The 17,841-nt window shown below is 35.2% G+C and overlaps 1 protein-coding gene across 2 annotated transcripts in view; it reads left to right on the top strand.

Moving 5' to 3' along the window:
* The window catches only part of KHDRBS2 (KH RNA binding domain containing, signal transduction associated 2), a 320,519-nt gene that overhangs the window by 286,968 nt on the left and 15,710 nt on the right, over positions 1 to 17,841 (top strand). Inside the window, exons 9-10 of one of the 2 annotated variants that reach the window (XR_006181714.1) lie at positions 14,964 to 15,137; positions 17,102 to 17,144. Coding sequence is in view for 1 of the 2 variants with exons in the window: in XM_042888016.1 (XP_042743950.1) it covers positions 14,964 to 15,061 (98 nt within the window). In the remaining variant the exon portion in view is untranslated. Of the gene's footprint in view, positions 1 to 14,963; positions 15,790 to 17,101; positions 17,145 to 17,841 lie in introns of those variants that run through there. The other variant, XM_042888016.1, reaches the window with a different exon arrangement.

The following is a 17,841-nucleotide window of genomic DNA, read 5'->3' as shown; positions in this document are numbered from 1 at the left end:
TTTTCAGGGTGGTAAAACGTCCCACAGGATTTAGCAATATTAGGATAATCCTTACATTCTGATTCATTTAATGATAGCTGACAAAGATACTCTGGATACAGTAAAGGAATTGGGAAAAAAAATTATATTTGGATCATTTTTATTTACTGTCATTTATTCAGGATTTTTTCTCTTTTTTTTTTAAAAAAAAAAGTGTTCATTTTCTCTAATTACATTTTGTAGTGGATATTGTATTTCAATTTAACATGAAGTACTCACTTATAAACAACTGGTATTCAATTCTAGAATAATTCCATCTTTAATTAAAATTGGAGAGCTTAACTGTTCAATGTAATTCCTTTTAACATAAGATACCAACCATTTAAGTTTTATAATGCTGCCACAATGATTTAACTGACTATTTCACAAATAATTCTCTGCCAGTCATTCAGTGAGAGTTTAGCAGTTGTGATGACAATTAGTTTACTAAGTAATGCTCTACACAAACAGTACTTTGTAAACAAATTCTTTGTAGGGATTTATAGGGATAATAATTTTAAAAGTATGTTGATGTTCCACTAATTTTTGATGATCTTACTTGTTAATTTTGTGAGTTTCTTATTTCTGAGGAGTGTATTACCTAGTAATTCATTTATGTAGTTATAAAATTTTAGGAAGAGTATATGCAGGGTTCAAACTTCAGAAATTTTGATAGAAAAATAGGTTAGTTGAAGGCATGTTACTATATGAGACATAAAGAATAACACCCAGTTATGAAATGAAGCATGCTCATTTCATAGAGAAGCTCAATTAACTACCATCCTTGTAAGAAACGTACCCTAGATTGTTTACTTTGTGGAAGTGACAATAAAAGCAGATTAAGATGCTCTGCAGTATATGGAGAAAAAGGATTTTGTGAATTTTGAAAAGCCCATTCTTAGCAATTGCTCTGCAGGTGAAGATAAGAAATTTATTAGCCATGACATCCAAATTCTATCCTGCTTTCTGATAATAACATTGATATTGTAGGTCCTCGCTACTTGTAAGGGAATTGTTATGTCACAGCCAGAACTGATGATTGAGCACTTGCTAAAGAGAGTAGCTGACCCAGGAAGAACAGGTGCAAGCAGTTTTTACCCACGTGGACCTAGGGTCCACCCCTCCCTAAGCTCATTTAAGGGCCAGTCCTCCAAAGGGAGAGCATGTCCTGGATGGTTGCTGGTTTCTGGGAAGGAGTGTTCCACAAACTAGAGATGTCTCCCTCCACCCCCACATCACCAGTTGCGTGAGACTGCTTTTTTCCTGCATATAATTATCGGTGTTCTGCAGTGATACTTTGCCTGCTATCACAAAAAATAGTTGTTAGAAGCAGTTGCACTTCTTCTTAGGACCAACAGTCCTAACGTCCATTAAGATTAGGATGGTAAGGGTTTCTTAATTTTAATTTATTTGTTTATTTTGCATATCCACATTTAAGCCTTCAAGCATTGGAAATCAAGATCTCCTATAAAGTAGAAACTGATACATAAAATTAAGAAGCAAATGTCTGATTCTTCTCGTGACAGTGTTTGGCTTTATGTAGCTTGTGATCACAAGCAAGGTCTTTGTTAACACTAACTGATAAAGCTTTGCTATTGTTCACTTAAACAACTTGAGCTTTTATGTTGGGTATCTGATATGTGCTATCATTGGTAATTTACCAAAGGAAATTTATATTCTGTCTAGATCTTGAAGTATCTTAGCCTTGAGTAGGTATGTCAAAGGTAAGTTTTAGAACAAGACCGCTTGCTTGCTTCTTTTGTGAACCTGATTTTTGTGATTCTCTCTAAAAAAAGTGGTCTAGCCTCCAAAGCCTACCATTTTAGTCTGCTTTAGGCCTAGAGATTGTGCTGAGCTCTATGTAACTGTAAGATCATATTATTCTTTTTTTCTTTTATAAGTCCTTGATGCTGAGCAGCAGCTGAAATGCCAAGAGGCAGCAGATGTCAGATTATCCTAGTGTGGTAGACTTTTCCTGCTGAGCCTCAATAGTGCAACCAGAAAGCATGTTAGAGCTTGTTGTTGGCCACTACACTAACACAGGATCTGCTTTCCAAGCAGATTTACCAATTATCTTCATATATTTCTCTTCCCATCATGAGTGAGTTCAAAGTAAAAGATGTTTAGTTTGAAAGTGAACTAAAAGCTGTTTTCACACTGTCTGTGGTCATAGATTCCAGTTCAAGCTAGAGTCAGTTTGAAATGGGAAGAGTGTCTCCAAGACGTGCAGCGTGAACATCAGCAGTTTCTCTCTGCAAATCACTCTTATTTGCATGCGTGTGAATACCAGTCTCCCCCAAGCTGTCCAGATCAATGTAGGAATGTAGGCATCTAATCTCCCCTGTTCATTATACAGGTGAGCATATCTCTGGAATGAACCAGCTCTGGGAACTCTGAAGTGCTCTTGAGTCTTCTGGTACATATCTCTACTTTTCTTCCACTAAAAATGGGAGTCATTGAAGACTTCCACTGAGCGCAAGCAGAATATATGCCATATAAATTGCCTTCTGTTGATCTTCTGTTTCAGTCATTCGTATTCTAACTAGGGTATCAAGGGTCCTGTGTACCTCAGTTCCTACTCAGTGGGACAGAAGGAACTGTCAAAAAAAGTTCCTCAATTTCCTGCAAATTTCTATCAAATCTCTTACTGGAGGAATAACCTTAGCTGTCTCCTAGATAGTATCTATTTCCTCAGATGAGATTTATTATTTTCATAAGAATAGGATTTTGAAAGTCTGCAGTAAAACAAGCACATTTTAAATTCAGTAGTGATGGCTATTGTAGGGAAGAGACTGAAGTTAATTCAGTCTTGTCAAATCACTGTTTTAATTAAGTTATAATTCTTCAGAATGTTCTGTATTTAAATCTGTCACATTCTTTCAACTGGCTGCATACTTTAAAATTTTTGGACTTCAATAATTCTGCTGCTATACTGCAAACAAAAAAAAGTGCATCTAACACGAGAAAGGAATGCTCCTAATTTATAGCAATGTTGGTTAATTACTCCTGAATTATAAATAATTTCTATATTGCAGAATGAGTAAATAATGTAAAACCATCAGACGCAGTATTTCATGCAATAATTTCACTTTCATCATGGAAGCAGCAGATGTGGAGAACCTATGCAGAAAATTGTGTTATCCTGGTACATGTGCAGTGATTATCATTTATATAGTCCTGGGATATCACTACATACTTCATGGTCTATCACCATAGGGTAATAGAATGTTAATTTCTACTGAAAATAAGAGGAAAATAGAATGCTCTTCATAGTGTAATATTCATACTCAGAGAAACACTAATGTCTCCTCCCTATGTTGCGTTTCCCAGGACAGTTACTTGTGTACTTTAGTGCTGTTCTTTGGGCAGCAGATGTTCACTGCAGAAGTGAATGAAGCCTTGTAAGAAATCATCCTCTAAACACTGCTGCTCATTATGCCGATGTTATTTATGCCACAGTAATCATTTCATCTACTCCAGTGCAGTCGCATGGTTTCTTCATGACCAGTTTAAGCCGGGATGAGTCACAGTACATGGTAAATTTGGAGGATCCATGTGATACAGTTTGCTAGCCTATCTGAAGGGAAGAGAGTCAAACACAGTAACAGCAGGTCTTTAGAACATCTAAGCCAAGTCTGCAAAATAGAGCGTTAAACCAGAGAGTTTCCTGGCATTTCAAGTTTTTGAGCCATAAGTACTACATATGTAGACTAGTGTTTAGTTGTATTAAAACAGGTGATACTTAGCATAGTGTAAGTGGGGGTTGGAATTTGATGATTCTTGAGCTCACTTCCAGAAAGCCATTCTATGATTTCAAATAGTGAAGGTACAATTTTTGATTTGAAAGCTAGCCACTCTAGTTATTCTTTGCTTGAAACTGTAAATACATAGACAGCAAGCTTTAAAAGTTCTGTGTATGCTTCAGTCTTTTCACATAGGTAAAAGGAGATAAAATAATAGGAATAACTTAGTGTATGCTGTCATTTAAAAAAAAAAATGCAAAGTCTGATCTTGTGGTTTTTTTTCTAAAATAGAATATATTGTCCAGTCAGAATATGAGAATAGGCCCACTGTCGTTTCTGAATGGATATACAAGGTTAAATTCTGGCTTTGTCAGTAGTAGCGAGTGTCAGTCTGAGTAGAGCAAAGTTTCCAAATATTGCTTAGTACTCTGCCTCCAACCATCCTTTCAGGGAAGAGGAAGTTCTGAGGTTTAGTAGAAAGTCAGCACAACTTGAATTATCCAAGGAGGTTCTCTCATGTTTTCAGTGGTCTTATTTCAAAGATAACTATCTCATTTCCATTGGATGTTCTGCTAAGTACATCTAAAGTACTTTCCTCTTACCATTCAGGCTATTAATTACATCTCAGAACACCCCAGGGAGGTAGATGTTCCTGTCTCATTTCAACAGTGAGGAAACCATACCATACAAAATATACATATGATACAAAAAAATTATCTAAGGTCACTGAGCAAACAAGGAGAAGAGCTAGAAATTGCAATTCCTGAATTTCATGTACACTGCAGTGTACTCTAGCGTAGTATTCTTTTCCCAAATGTATGCAGTACAGTGACCTTGTAAAGATAATAAGGAGAAATTTTCCTCTTACAGGAAAAGAAACTCTTTCGTTTTGAATTAAAAGCAATGTCTGTGTTTCTAATAACACTGAAAGCTATATGGCAAATCAAATTAAAACGTTATCCTAATTGCTGTTATATGCATCTTAACTATCTAAGCAGAGTAGCTCTTTTTGGGACAGGTGGCAGGAAAGAGATAAAATAATTGACCAGAGATTAATAAAATCGTGCCATGAATGTATGGGCAGTATTCAGATGTTAAATAAGTTACGTAGATTAGGTCTTTGTAATTACAGGAAATAAGCAATGAATATAAACGTTAAAGTTATCAGGAAATAACTTATTCATAGGCAAATCAGATGCTGTTAATATATTTTTAATTTTAAAGTATCTGCATTCTTTATTATTTGCATTATTGTGTTCTTTGCGTTTATTAAAGTTTTATTCAGTGATGTCAAGTTTCCTGATAAGGGCACAGAATACTAACTGAAGAGGAGTTCTCTAAATATGTGCTTTATTGGAGTCTTTAACTAGAAGACAGTAAAACATATGACGACAGTGACTGTTCAGGGCAGAATTTTGTAGTACGTGGACTGCTGTGAATTTTAATGTGCTCTATCAACACTGCACAGGTAGAACAGTAAGATTGGAAGAACTTCAGGTGTACTTCTGTCATAATCAAACCATTCAATGACCTCAGAATTGAAGGAATTTCATAACTTAAAATTGGATCTTTTTTCACTCTGGCTATGCAGTAAGGAAAATAAAACCTAATTTAGATTGAAGTTTAACTGTGATTAAATGATCTGGGTAACTGAGTCTAATAGTAATTTGGCATACGATAATCTGTAAAGAGTTTCAACTAACGTATCAATGATGTCATAATAGATGATGAAACTACTAGTGTATAACTCAAGGAACACAGGAACCAAGAGTCCACTTGACTTTAAAAAGCAGTGCTAGAATATTTCAATCATAAACCAGAGGTGCTGATTACCTGTGATGTTTCCTACTTATGAGTCTGAAATCTTGATTCATAGGGAGCATATAGCAAACTGAAAGCTCAGTGCAATTAAAGGACTGTGCCCATGACTTCACACTTCCTGTAAAAGTGGACACCGAAAAATTAATTGACTATGATGACATTTATCATCATACCCAAAGTAATCCTCATGTCCAAGCACACCCAAGTTCTTTAGCTATATACTCTCATGTTTCCATCATGACACCCATAACTTTCAGTTCTTAATGAAGAAAATATCTGAGAGAAGACATTTTGTGATGGTAACAAAAAATTCTTGGAAAACCTAGACCTTGAACCTCAGTAATTAAGCTACCTGCTTGGATTTGGTTTTGATTACTAATAAAATGAAGTGCATTTTCTCTGTTCCCTGACATGCTTTCTAGGTCTGTTCTCTAGTTTCACTTCTCATAGCTTGCTCTATGTGTCTTTATTTGAAATTTTAATTTTTGTAAACTGGCATTTTAAATACATCTTTACACTTTCACCCTTCTGTTGCTGTGAGTAAGGGCAAAAAATGCTTAGTGCCCTTTACTCATCTTTTTGATTTATGTTTGCTGTGTTTTTGGGGCCAGGTTGACCACTAATAGTAGCAGTGACAGCAGAAAAAGAGAGATGATTAGAGGAGCCCTCCTGAGCAAAAGTACAGAAAGCAGGCTTGACATGACTGAGGGGATGGAGAGGTCAGATTCCAAAGGGTTTCTTTGCTAGCAAATGAACAGAAAAAGGTATCAGTGTTAAAACATTATGGCCTCTCTGCAGTGTGCCTTCACCTCTTGGTTGTGACAACTCACAGGCTCAGTAGCAATTCTCCTGATTACCTTTCTTGCTCCCAATCTACAGCTGTTACCTTCTTTTCAAACTGTCGGTTTCTATTTCATTGACACGTCACTTTATTTAGATCAGATATGTTCAAGTTCTCTTTACTTTCCATTTTGGTGCAGTCTCTCAAAGAAAGACCAGACTTCACTGCTCCTGCCAGCAAATTGTTTGCTTTGGGACGTATTTTGAACCTTTTTTTCTTGACCACATGTGTTTCTATATTTGCGTTCCCCAGGACCTGCTCTCCTGATTTATTCCATTTTTTTATCCACCATACCCAGATTTTAAGACTTTTTTTTTTTCCTACAGGGTAAATAGTGGATTGATTTATCTGCTAAATAATAGAGAGTGCTATGCAAATTTACCCTCTCACCCTCCTGACTAGTACTCTCTCCTAAAGGAGATTGTGACATCTCTGGAATCAACATCCTAGATCAGGAGGCTGGAGCTGGAATCACCTCTAAATGTATGCTGTTGAGTAGAAACTTGTTCCTTTCAAAGAAGTGGCTATGATCTCTCATGTTCTGGTAATCTCATGTTTCAGCTACAGTAAAACAAATACACTCCAAAGGAGGCCATGAGACTTGGGTTCACTTTTTGGCAGGACCATTCCTGTTCCATGGACTCTCCAGGGAGTCTTTGTGAACACTAACTTTCAGAAGTGCATACTGAAGAAATCTTGTTCAGGATTCAACAGCAGTGTCATCTTGATGTAATTTTAATGCTTGTTGAGGAAATCTAGCACTTCCATCTATGTTTTTCCACTGAAATCTTCAATATGTAGAAGATCAGTTCATTTTTCTTAAAATAATCTGAAAATAGTTTAAAATAATTTTCTATTGAAAAAGTAGGCAGTGTAAATATTTCATTTTACAGATTCCTGAAAAGTGATATCCTTCATCTTCTGTGCATATCAAACTGTTATCTTAACCTGGTCCACAGAACTTGTCAAGTATTAAAATAAAATGCTATTTCTGCATGTTCATTGCAAGCTTTGTAATAGAGGTTCAGGGTTGTTATCCCGTAATTTTGCAATGATTCAGTAATTCTTGAGGCTCTGAAACAACTTATCTGTTGGGAAGGAAGAAAAAAAAAAAAACAAACTGGGCGGAAAACATAAAGTAGCATTAATACAAATAAATGACCCCTGCAGAATCAAGAACATACTCCCATGAAGTATAAGAAAAGAACGGGTCAGAAGAGAAAAGATATGAGTCCAGGAATTTAAGTGATAACTTTAAATGGAGGGCTAGATGATCAAGTCATGTGTCAGTAGGACTGCGACATTTTTTAAAAACTGTGTTACACTGAATATGGTCACAGTTAGCACTTCAATCTTTTCATGTCACCTGCACAATCTACAGTGTTTCCCATGGCAGAGGATCTTGATTTTGTCAGTAATGTGCATAAAATAGCACTGTCTAACTGATAACTTCTGGCTGAAAATTGCCAGGTACCTATGGCAAGTATTGAACTAATTTCGTTGGCTGTGCCATTTAGGACTACACTGTTACTCTTGTACAAATGCTCTGTCATCATTGTGCATATTTAACACCCACAAGGCTAGGTGCAATGTATTCTCCTGATAAAAGACTTAAGTAATTTTCTATTATTTTCTTCCTAAATGTCAAATGCAAAGCTACCTCCTGAAAAAAAAAAGGTATTGTACCAAGAAACAAATCTTGACATTCAGTCTGGTTCTGCTGCACATTAAGTGTTCATTTACATTGTATATGAAAATGCAGTTAGTATTTAAAGCAGTATGTAGACAGCAGTCAGAGAACTATGGTCTAGGAGATGAGCATGGTTAGGAATCAGGAATTAGTGCTAGCCTATCTTGCGTGCAATAAAATAAAACAAGCAGAAGCTCATTTTCAAGCATTATGAACCAAACTGGCTGAAGGAGCTTTCTGATTTCCTGTGTAGAACGATAAAGAACTTTCCAAATATGCGTGTGACTGCTAAGGTGAACAGCTATATAGCTTTAATCCTTGCAGGCACTCCTGAAGTTAGAGCATTCCATTCTCAGTAAACCACATTTTTCAGGATACTGAAGGAATAAAGGTTACCATGGCATACTGGAATTAAGATATGAAGGAGCAATTTTTGCATATCAGAGGAATAGCATTTGGATTTCTGATTGTATGTCTTCATAAGAAAAAAGCACTCATAACCCAGTTTAAGTACCAAAATGGCTGTATCTTGTTGTTCGCTGGGATCATGTGGTTCAGAAACTATATGGTGTTGTTCCATATTATCTTCTTGCACGCAAAATAAATACATAATCCTTTACTGCATGAGTGGCAGAGACCAGTTTTTTCCCAGTTGAAGGCTCTAATCCAAAACCTTCTATTTATGTACTGATGATAAATTCACCTGTTAATGCAGTAGAGTCTATCCTGCAAGAATGTTAAGAGATATTATACATCAACCTTCTTTTCATATTTTGATGATGGTGTTACCAAATAGATGTAAATAAGTTGTGACCATCATCTTTCCTTGTTTAAGATGGAAATAGGAATGCTGGAATAAAGAACATGAGGGACTTGGATCACAAATCAGAGTTTCTGTCCCAGCTCTGTATCAAAAACTCAAACAGCCACAGTAACAATTTTCTCAAAGAACACTATTAGTCAAGAAAAAACAGCTTTTTTCCAGTGGGTAATATTAAGGTTTTTTTAATATATGAACATTGGCAGAAAGACTGTACATTTCTCCTTTATATGAGGGTGCTTTAGTTGAAAGGTAGGGGAAGAACTCTAAGGGAGCAAAGATTTGTTTTGTCTTTGTGTTGTAAAGTTAGTGAGTATTTTTCTACTTCAGTCATTTTCATTTATATAAATAAAGGTGCTTGTTTTTTTATCTAAACCTTACTTCTCCCCAAGGCCTCTCAGGAAATTCAGTGACACTTCAGGAAAGGGTAATTGAACCTGCAGCACATCCACAGCAAAATGCCATCTTTAAAGGGTGTAATGAAACATACTGCAGAGGCAGGATTTTTAAATTTACTGTATGGAAAGTCATTCCCTGTAGGAATGAAAGATCTGAGGATTTGGAACTAAATCATATTGGCTGCCACTTCTTCAGCCCTCCAGGCAGTAGCTTTCCCCAGTAAACTTCAGTTTTGTGTGAGCATAAACCTTTCCCCCATATTCAACAAGAAAATATTCGGAGCATTTCAAAGAAAAAGAAAATGGAATGCACCAAAAATATACAGCAGAAGTGCTTCTTGTTCCGTACACTTCCATCTTTAAATCTGCAGATGGTATTATATCCCCTCTCCACCATGCAAGCTTCCTTTTCAGACCCCAGAGCAGGGAGATAATGAAATGTAGATACAGAGAAGGTATCTTGTAGAGAAGAAATAGCTCACAGAATCTTAAGACTATTTATGTTTCATATTTCCATTTTTCTGTTTTCATAGCCTTCCTTTTTTTTCCTTCCTATTTTTCCTTCCTTTTTTTCCTTCCTTTTTTTTTTTTTTTTCAAAAGCTATCATTAATACCTGTTTAAACCATTCAGTCCAGAGTCAGCTAATTATTTTCTTACTGGTCACAAAAGTCAGCAGTGATTGATTAGAAAAAACAAAAAAAAACACAGCTATACCTGCAGTAAAAGCATGCCTGTTAAAAAATTGCAGACATATTACATTAAAAGCTTCAATTCAGCCAAACTTTTTTCTGTTTTTTTCTGTTACTTCTGCTCATTCCTGGAGTCTTGGAATATAGGACATTTGTTATGGCTGTAGGTCTGGAGCAAGATGAGATACTCTGATTATGTAAGAAAATAACAGGTTTTCTTAGGGGGATACCGTTGTTTATCCTGCTAAATGAAAATGAATATATGATGTATGTAAATGTATGATTAATTTCATGTATTATTCAGGGAGAATTATCAAAGTCTTAAAAGTCTTTAAGCTTTATTTTAAATTTTTTTAAATATGCAGTGGCAACTTTTAAACTTCAGAGTTGGATAGCCAGGAGGAATAAATTTTCTTTCTTAGCATTAACAATATTTTTATCCCTTTTTTAAAAGTAGAATTTGAACAAGAAGGAGGTAATTAAATACTTAATTTACAGTGGAAGAATATCTTGTGTGTTACTAATGGTTGACTGTCCTAAACCAAAACACGAGAGAAACCTGTTCCACAAAACTTTAAGTCCTCTTTGACCTAAGTGATGTGATCAGAGATGCAAATTTACCCATTGCCTTTGGGAAATGTGATTTTTGTGAAGAATTGGAGAGTAGGAAATTAGTGGGCCAGTAATACCTTTACCCAGAGAAGCATACCAAGATAAAAAGATGAAAATAGATGTCCTCTCCACTTGCATTTAAGCCTGTTCACAGTTTATCATGTTTGCATTGTACTGATATCTCAAGTGCATGTGCAGCTGGATCTGATTCATAACCTACTGGCCATACCGATTGCTTACACTCAAAATTCACTCTGCATCCACTTGAAAAAGTAATCTGTCCCAAACAAAATCCTACACAGTAAAAATAAGTTTCTACTTTATGATCATTTTGAAAAAATAAATGATGCTTCTTCATTGGCAATCTCCAGTCACTAGTGTCTTTCTTCTAATGCATCCTTTCAGTACAGAAAGGACACTGCGGTGGTGGAGCAGGTCCAAAGCAGGACAACAAGGCTTGTAAAGGGCTTGGAGAATATGCCCTACGAGGAGAGACAGAAGGAACTGGGGCTGTTTAGTCTGGGGAATAGGAGGATGAAATGAAGCCTTATTGCTCTCTTCCAATATCTGAAAGTTGCTTACAGCGAGAGCGGGTTTGGTCTCTTCTCACTGGTGACAGGTGACAGGACAAGGGGAAATGGCCTCAAGTTGCACAAGGGTAAGTTTAGGTTGGAAATCAGGAAGAACTTCATTACAGAAAGGGTTGTTAAGCACTGGAATAGGCTCCCCAGGGAGGTGGTTGAGTCACCATCCCTGGATGTGTTTAAAAGCCATTTGGATGTGGTGCTCAGGGACATGATTTAGCGGAGGTTTGTTGGAGTTGAGGTAGTATGATTAGGTTGTAGTTGAATTTGATGATCTTGAAGGCCTTTTCCAGCCTAAGCAATTCTATGATTCTTTGATCAGAACAACTTGTGATTACCAGAGTAACATGTTTAGTGAAGTTTTTATTATTCCATACCAAACCATGGCATCTGACTTTTTCAAGTGAATGTGATTTTCTTTACAATAACAATCGACTATTTGCTCTGATGCAATCACTGACCAAATCTCAACACAAATATCATTTTTGAATCACCTGTAACCAAACATTCTCTCTCTGTTTCATGGGCAAGGGGAAACACTAATAAACTATCAGTGCTGATTTGAAGCAAACTATTTTACTTTGCCCTGAAATCGAGTGGAATTGTTACTATCTTTATGTTAATAGTGTAGCCTCTTTAAATACAAAGCATTGCAAACATTCTGCTGGAACTTCTCTATACTGAGAACATCAGTATCTTTGTACTTTTCTACCTATGCAGTACTATAAGAGAGAATTCAGTTTCTCACTCACGGCAAGAACTCTTCCTTCTTTAACTATGAGGGCTGTATGCTGTGTCAGAGAAAGAAGTTGTGACTTTATAATGAGTACCCCATGTGGGTGGACAGCATATGGTTATATCTCTGTTGAATAAGATTTCTGTGCCACAAAGTTCCTGTTAATAGCATGCTTTTTCAAATTTATTTGCTTGCATCCTTCCTGTAATAAAAAAAGTGTCTCATGAATGGCAGTAGAAAGTATTATATTGTGAAGGTTAGGAGAATAGTAAAATTTTAGTATAACACCAGCACTCTATTCTCTAGGCACAGCTAATAAGTTGCTCCAAAAATAATGCCTCCTATCTATTTCCATGTAAAGTACAATTGATACAATAGGACTATTTGATGAGAAAATTCTCAGCTGCAAAACACTTATTTTCAATACATTCATCACCATTTGCTGTTCGTTTTCGTCAGTGATGAAAAAAAGCCTGCATGCTGAGCTCACAGAAAATCTGCGCCAGCGAAAGTGACCCACTGTAAGTGTCACCACTGCTGAAACGCACCACCAAATGCCTCATTGTGCTCATATCCACTCTTTGGTCTGCAAAAATGTTCAAAAAGCATCGATGAATGTCAATGAATGTCATTTTTTTTTCATGTGGAGGAATTCAGTGACACACCTAGGCTTCATACCCACTTCCATGTCAGATGCCATCCTGTCAGACTGCCTCTCTGCTGCCATCTATCACACAGCGACAAATGTAATGGAATATTGGTGGTGAGGCTCAACCTCTTCTGCCATACCATCACCATCTGCCTCTGTCATCATGGGCCAACACAATATAATATGAGGCATTACTTTCAGAGCAGCAGTTGCATTTCGTTATATTCCTGGGAAAAAATATTCAGAAACTGGGCAATTACATAAGAAAAAAAAAATCCAAACAAAGTGAAGATGCTTAAATATTATTTTTTCTGTGCTTGTACTATTCAATAATACTGCTGTTGTGTATTTGGAATTTAATTTTGTTTCCAGCAGACATGCTCATCAAGATACAACAGAGAAACAAAGTCCTCTATGTATGGGACTTCAGAGGGGAGTCCTGTCATTTTATGTTTTTCATAACTAAACAATATGAATAAGATGTTTAAAGACAGACTATTGAAGAACTTCAGTAATTTACATATTGCAATTAAACCAAAAGTAATCGAAATGTGAAACATTTGCTGTACTCTTCTTCTCAAAATAGTATTTTTATGAAAACTTGGCTTCTTTAAAAGAAAGTTTAGTAAAATAAAATCTTTGACATTTCTTATGAAGATAACTTTAAAGTTCCTTGTTATACTTTATCTAAGACTATTGTCCCATTAATCAAAACACGGTCTAAATTTAAGGCAATGTAGTTAGCTTCCTTTGAAATGTATGACTAATACAATTTTGATTTTAAATATTATGATGTAGTGGCCAATGTATCCTATTTTTTATAGAAAACTCTATTTTCTTGTTTAGGTCACTCTATTTAAAAAAAAAAAAAAAATTGAACAAAATTCTTTAGCATTTTGAGTGACTTAAAACATTCAATATAATCAAAAATACAGGTGTGAGATCCACCATCTTTCTGACAGTAACTTGACAAGTGAAAGCCCAATCCATCTTAAAAGCAGAAGGAATTTAATACCATAGAAAATGGTAATAATGATATTTAGTGTTGGATTTTCTCTCCAGGTACATCAGGTATCCCTTTGCCACTGGCTTCAAGTCACCTTTCAATCATTCAGAGTTTTTGTTTCCAGTCTCTGCTTCTTATACAGCTTAAAAACTGTTCTTTTTCCCTTGGCATCTGAAGACTCAGCTCTTACTTGAATATTTTAGAGTCATCAATCTTGTGCACAAATTTGTAATACAAACATACTAAATACTACATTGACAGTAATTAATATCTTCCTCACTAATTTCTGGACAGCTTCTGTATTTTATTGCAAAAGCACGGCCAGATTATCACATAACTTTTGGGGAATATGTGGAGATTCTGAAGCTGCCTGGTGATTTTGTGCATCAGTTGTAATGGAAATGGTATGCTATGTGACATAGTAGAGATGATGTACTGTTATTTCTGTGATTTTTTACTTCAGTCACTGACTGTATGATCTGTTGAAGTCAGTGGAAGGCAAAAACAGAAATTGTTTGATGAGGTGGTCAAGGTTAGGTGCAATTGTTTGAGAAAATAGTTCAAGTTTTAGGTTAAACTGCTATACCAGAGCTGTAGGTAGCTTCCTATTTGTTCTTTTGGAAGGCTTGGTCTGTGGAGGGTGGAGGAAAAAAAAAAAAAAAAAAAAGATTTGTAGAAACTTTGCACAAACTGAACATGTTTTAAGGATTTTAATTTATTCTTTTGGGGCACATTTCATTTCTGCAAATTAGAGGAAAAAGTATGCTAATGATAATGAAATGCAAAAAGTGTAGTGCAAAAACTCATTTTCGTAATGTTGTAGCTTCCTTCCTATATATTATTTTTCTTCCACTGTTTTCTTCTTTCTCACGGTTTCAAATGGAAGTAAAAATTAAATGTATTTCAGTTATTTTTTATTATTTCAGTCTTCATTTTATCAATGTACCAGTTGCATTAAATGTCTTTCACATGGATACTTCAGCTTATATGCTACAGACTCAAATTTTGAGCTGGCAGACTAGTGCAGTGACGTTTTTCTGAGCTGTCTTTACTGCCACCACACTAGATATTCATTCTCTGCTGGGAGTAAAGATGAGGTTTTTCATCCTGAGACATCCACAGGGCCTGTGTTGAGAAGTTAGAAGTTAAATTTTCTGTAGGGTTTTTTGTTGTTGTTGTTGTTGTTTTTGTTGTTGTTGTTTGAAGAATAAAGAAATGGATGGCAATTGTTGTCTTATTTTTTTAAATCTTTCAGACAAAACTCTTGAGAATTTTGACAGCCATTAGTAGTGACAACACTTTGTTCTTTCAGGTTTAGATATTTACACAACATGTTTTTTCTTTTCTGTTTTTAGCACAAGAAGAATGGGCCACAACCCGTTCCAGCCTAAAGGCACCTCCTCCAAGGTCAGCTCGAGGTGCTTACAGGGAACACCCCTATGGTAGATATTGAAGGTCCTCCTCATCTGTGACCTCAACTCAAAGACAATTAATAGCCTGTGGTCTCCGCATAAACAGCAACAAGACAAGTAATAGTCAATTTCTTTTCTATCCTAGGGATTACTGATCATTATTATCCTATGTACTACTTGTATTTCCTATAACATTGGAGTGACATTGGCATTAGTATTATTTTATAACACGGACTTAAAAAAAAAAAAAAAAAAAAAGGAGAAAGAAAAAACCTTTGGCAAGCATTGTCTATAAACCATTCAAAGATAATGTTCTGTTGGTTGTATTCATTGCTGTGTGTAACTTTAAAAGCATGAACCTGTTACAGATCTTGAGTCTCTCTACATACTAGCTAAGGCTGAGTTTTTGTTTAGGGTTGCTGAAAGACTGTAATATGATTCTTTTTTTCTTTTCCTTTTTTCATTTGAGCCATACAATAATCAAGTTGTAGATAAGATGTTTTAACCTGTCTTTTTAATATATGTTAGTTTAGATTAAGATGTTCGATATTAAGTTTGTAAATTTAATTTTAAATGCTGTTTTAATGGGGTTGAAAACAAGCAGCTACTGTATGTATGTAGCTAACTGAATTTGTTCAGTGTTTTAACCTGTATTTGTTAAAAAAAAAAAAATCACATAAAGTTCCATGTGTAAGCTTCTCTAAATAGGAAACCATAATTTTGTCAAATATGTTTGCCATAATTTGTCAATAAAGCTGAAACCTTTTGTAACAAACTAAATTTGGAATTACTTGTTTTCTAGCTTTAAATGCCTGCTTTATTTCTTTTTCAAGAGATGCCTAAAATGTTTTTTATATAAAAATTACAAAAATGAACCCAAGCTTGTTTTAAGATTTTTTTGTGTAAGACTTTAAAAGTTGTATTAATAACTTCTGGTTGTTAAATAATTTAAAAGTTAACAAACTAAACTGTTACATGAATCATGGTTAGTATCCACTAATGTATAACATGTTAATGGAAAAAAATGCTTTAGAACAATAAATGGATTTTAAACTATCCTCTAAGCTTGATCTTGCTAAACACAAACTCTGATTGACTTGTTTGTATTAGCATGTCTCTCGTGAGAATGTAATGGAGTTTAAAGAGGTAAGATTACCACTTACCACTGTTAGACTGTCTAAATGCTAGTTCTTCAACCTTTGAGTTTCCCCGCACATTAAATATCCCATTCAACATGTAAGCATTGCATAGATTCACATATTTGTTTTCACTCGGAAGAGTGCGTGGATTGCATTTTTGTAGTATATATCAATTTGTCTTGATAAACAAATCATCAGTGTCACTGCCCACTTGTTGGTATTCAACTTCAAAAACTTTATTTGTAATTTTCAGTGCTAAATATCACCGCCCTTGAAGGCAGTTAGAGGGCTGATATTTCTTTTGAGACTATCAGACTTGATGGCTGATGATTATTAAGGAAATATGTCGCAGGACTCAAAGGATGACTAAACGTTAAACAGGTAACACTAATAGTAACTCTGTAATTTTGAGTATGCAACAGTAATGTTAAATATTCTCAGTTATTAAGTTACTGATAGTTAAAAAAGTAAACCTACCAAAAGATAACAAATAGGTATATAGGCTATTAAAATATCTAATTAACATTAACTAGTGACAACAAAATTATTCTGCAATATATAACCCTCAAGGTAATAAACAGAACTAAAATTAGCAATAATAGTAATGCAACTCTTGCTAACAACAAATATATAACCTAAATTTTGATGAAAACAAAACAAACAAACAAAAACAACAGATGACTTGATGGTAGGGATGCCAAAACTGTTAATCCTTTAAATAGTCTTTTTGTTTACAGTGGCTTTTTGTCAATGTGATTGGTTTACTTTTTTGATGAGAATAAAGTAGTTTGTGAACAAAGTCTCTTGCAGCTGGAGTTGCATGCTAACTCTTTTTGGATAGTTTACTAAGCATATGTTCTGTCATTTGAACCTGATGTGTTAAAGTGAATGCAGTAGGCTATGTGATGGTTACATTGAGTTTATTCTGTCTCACTGTTTCAGGGCTCTGGACAGCTAAGCAGCCAATCTGCTGAGAAGTGCTCAGGTAAGCTCTTCCACATCTCAGGGTTTTTTCCTATTTCATGTTTTAACTGTGCATTTCTCTGTACTAACACATGGAAACATGTTCAGCTCAAGTTTTACAACAAATAATAATTTCCAGCAGCGTTTCCTCACGTAACAGCACAACAGTATAATGGTAATCAAAGCATTTGCTTCTGTAAGGTAAAATATCTTTCAGTCAAATAGAAGTCTTGTACTCAGATGTTTTGATCGTGAATATTAACATGGTACAGCTGCTCCTGCTAAAAACAAGAAATCATGTCTATAAAAATGTATTTAGATTTTGGTAACAAATTAGTCACAGATGTAGAAAAATGTAGTACTGTCTTGCTTGTTTCTCCAAATACTTTCTGTGACAGAAATAGCTGTAGATATATTTCTTCTTTTGCTTAGTAATTATTTCTTTGTTACACTTCAGAATGGCAGATACCATAATAGCCTTACACAGCAAGGACATGAATCAAGGCAAAATTCACTGTATTTCATTGATACAAATACCTAATGATTAAAGTGTTTGTTTCTGTTATAACCGTGTCACACACAAACTTCAGATTTTTTGTAAGATTTTCAGTTGAGAACAAATGTGTTAGACAAATTGTTGAGACAAATTGTGTTAGAAACACAAAAAAGTCAGCTTGGATATAAATTCCTCTAAGCTGACTTCACCCAGAAGTGCCACC

Source organism: Lagopus leucura, unplaced genomic scaffold (assembly GCF_019238085.1).
Source record: "Lagopus leucura isolate 7727_CA_CO unplaced genomic scaffold, USGS_WTPT01 Super-Scaffold_73, whole genome shotgun sequence".
Lineage (NCBI taxonomy): Eukaryota > Metazoa > Chordata > Aves > Galliformes > Phasianidae > Lagopus > Lagopus leucura.
This window is presented reverse-complemented; position numbering and strand designations above follow the sequence as displayed.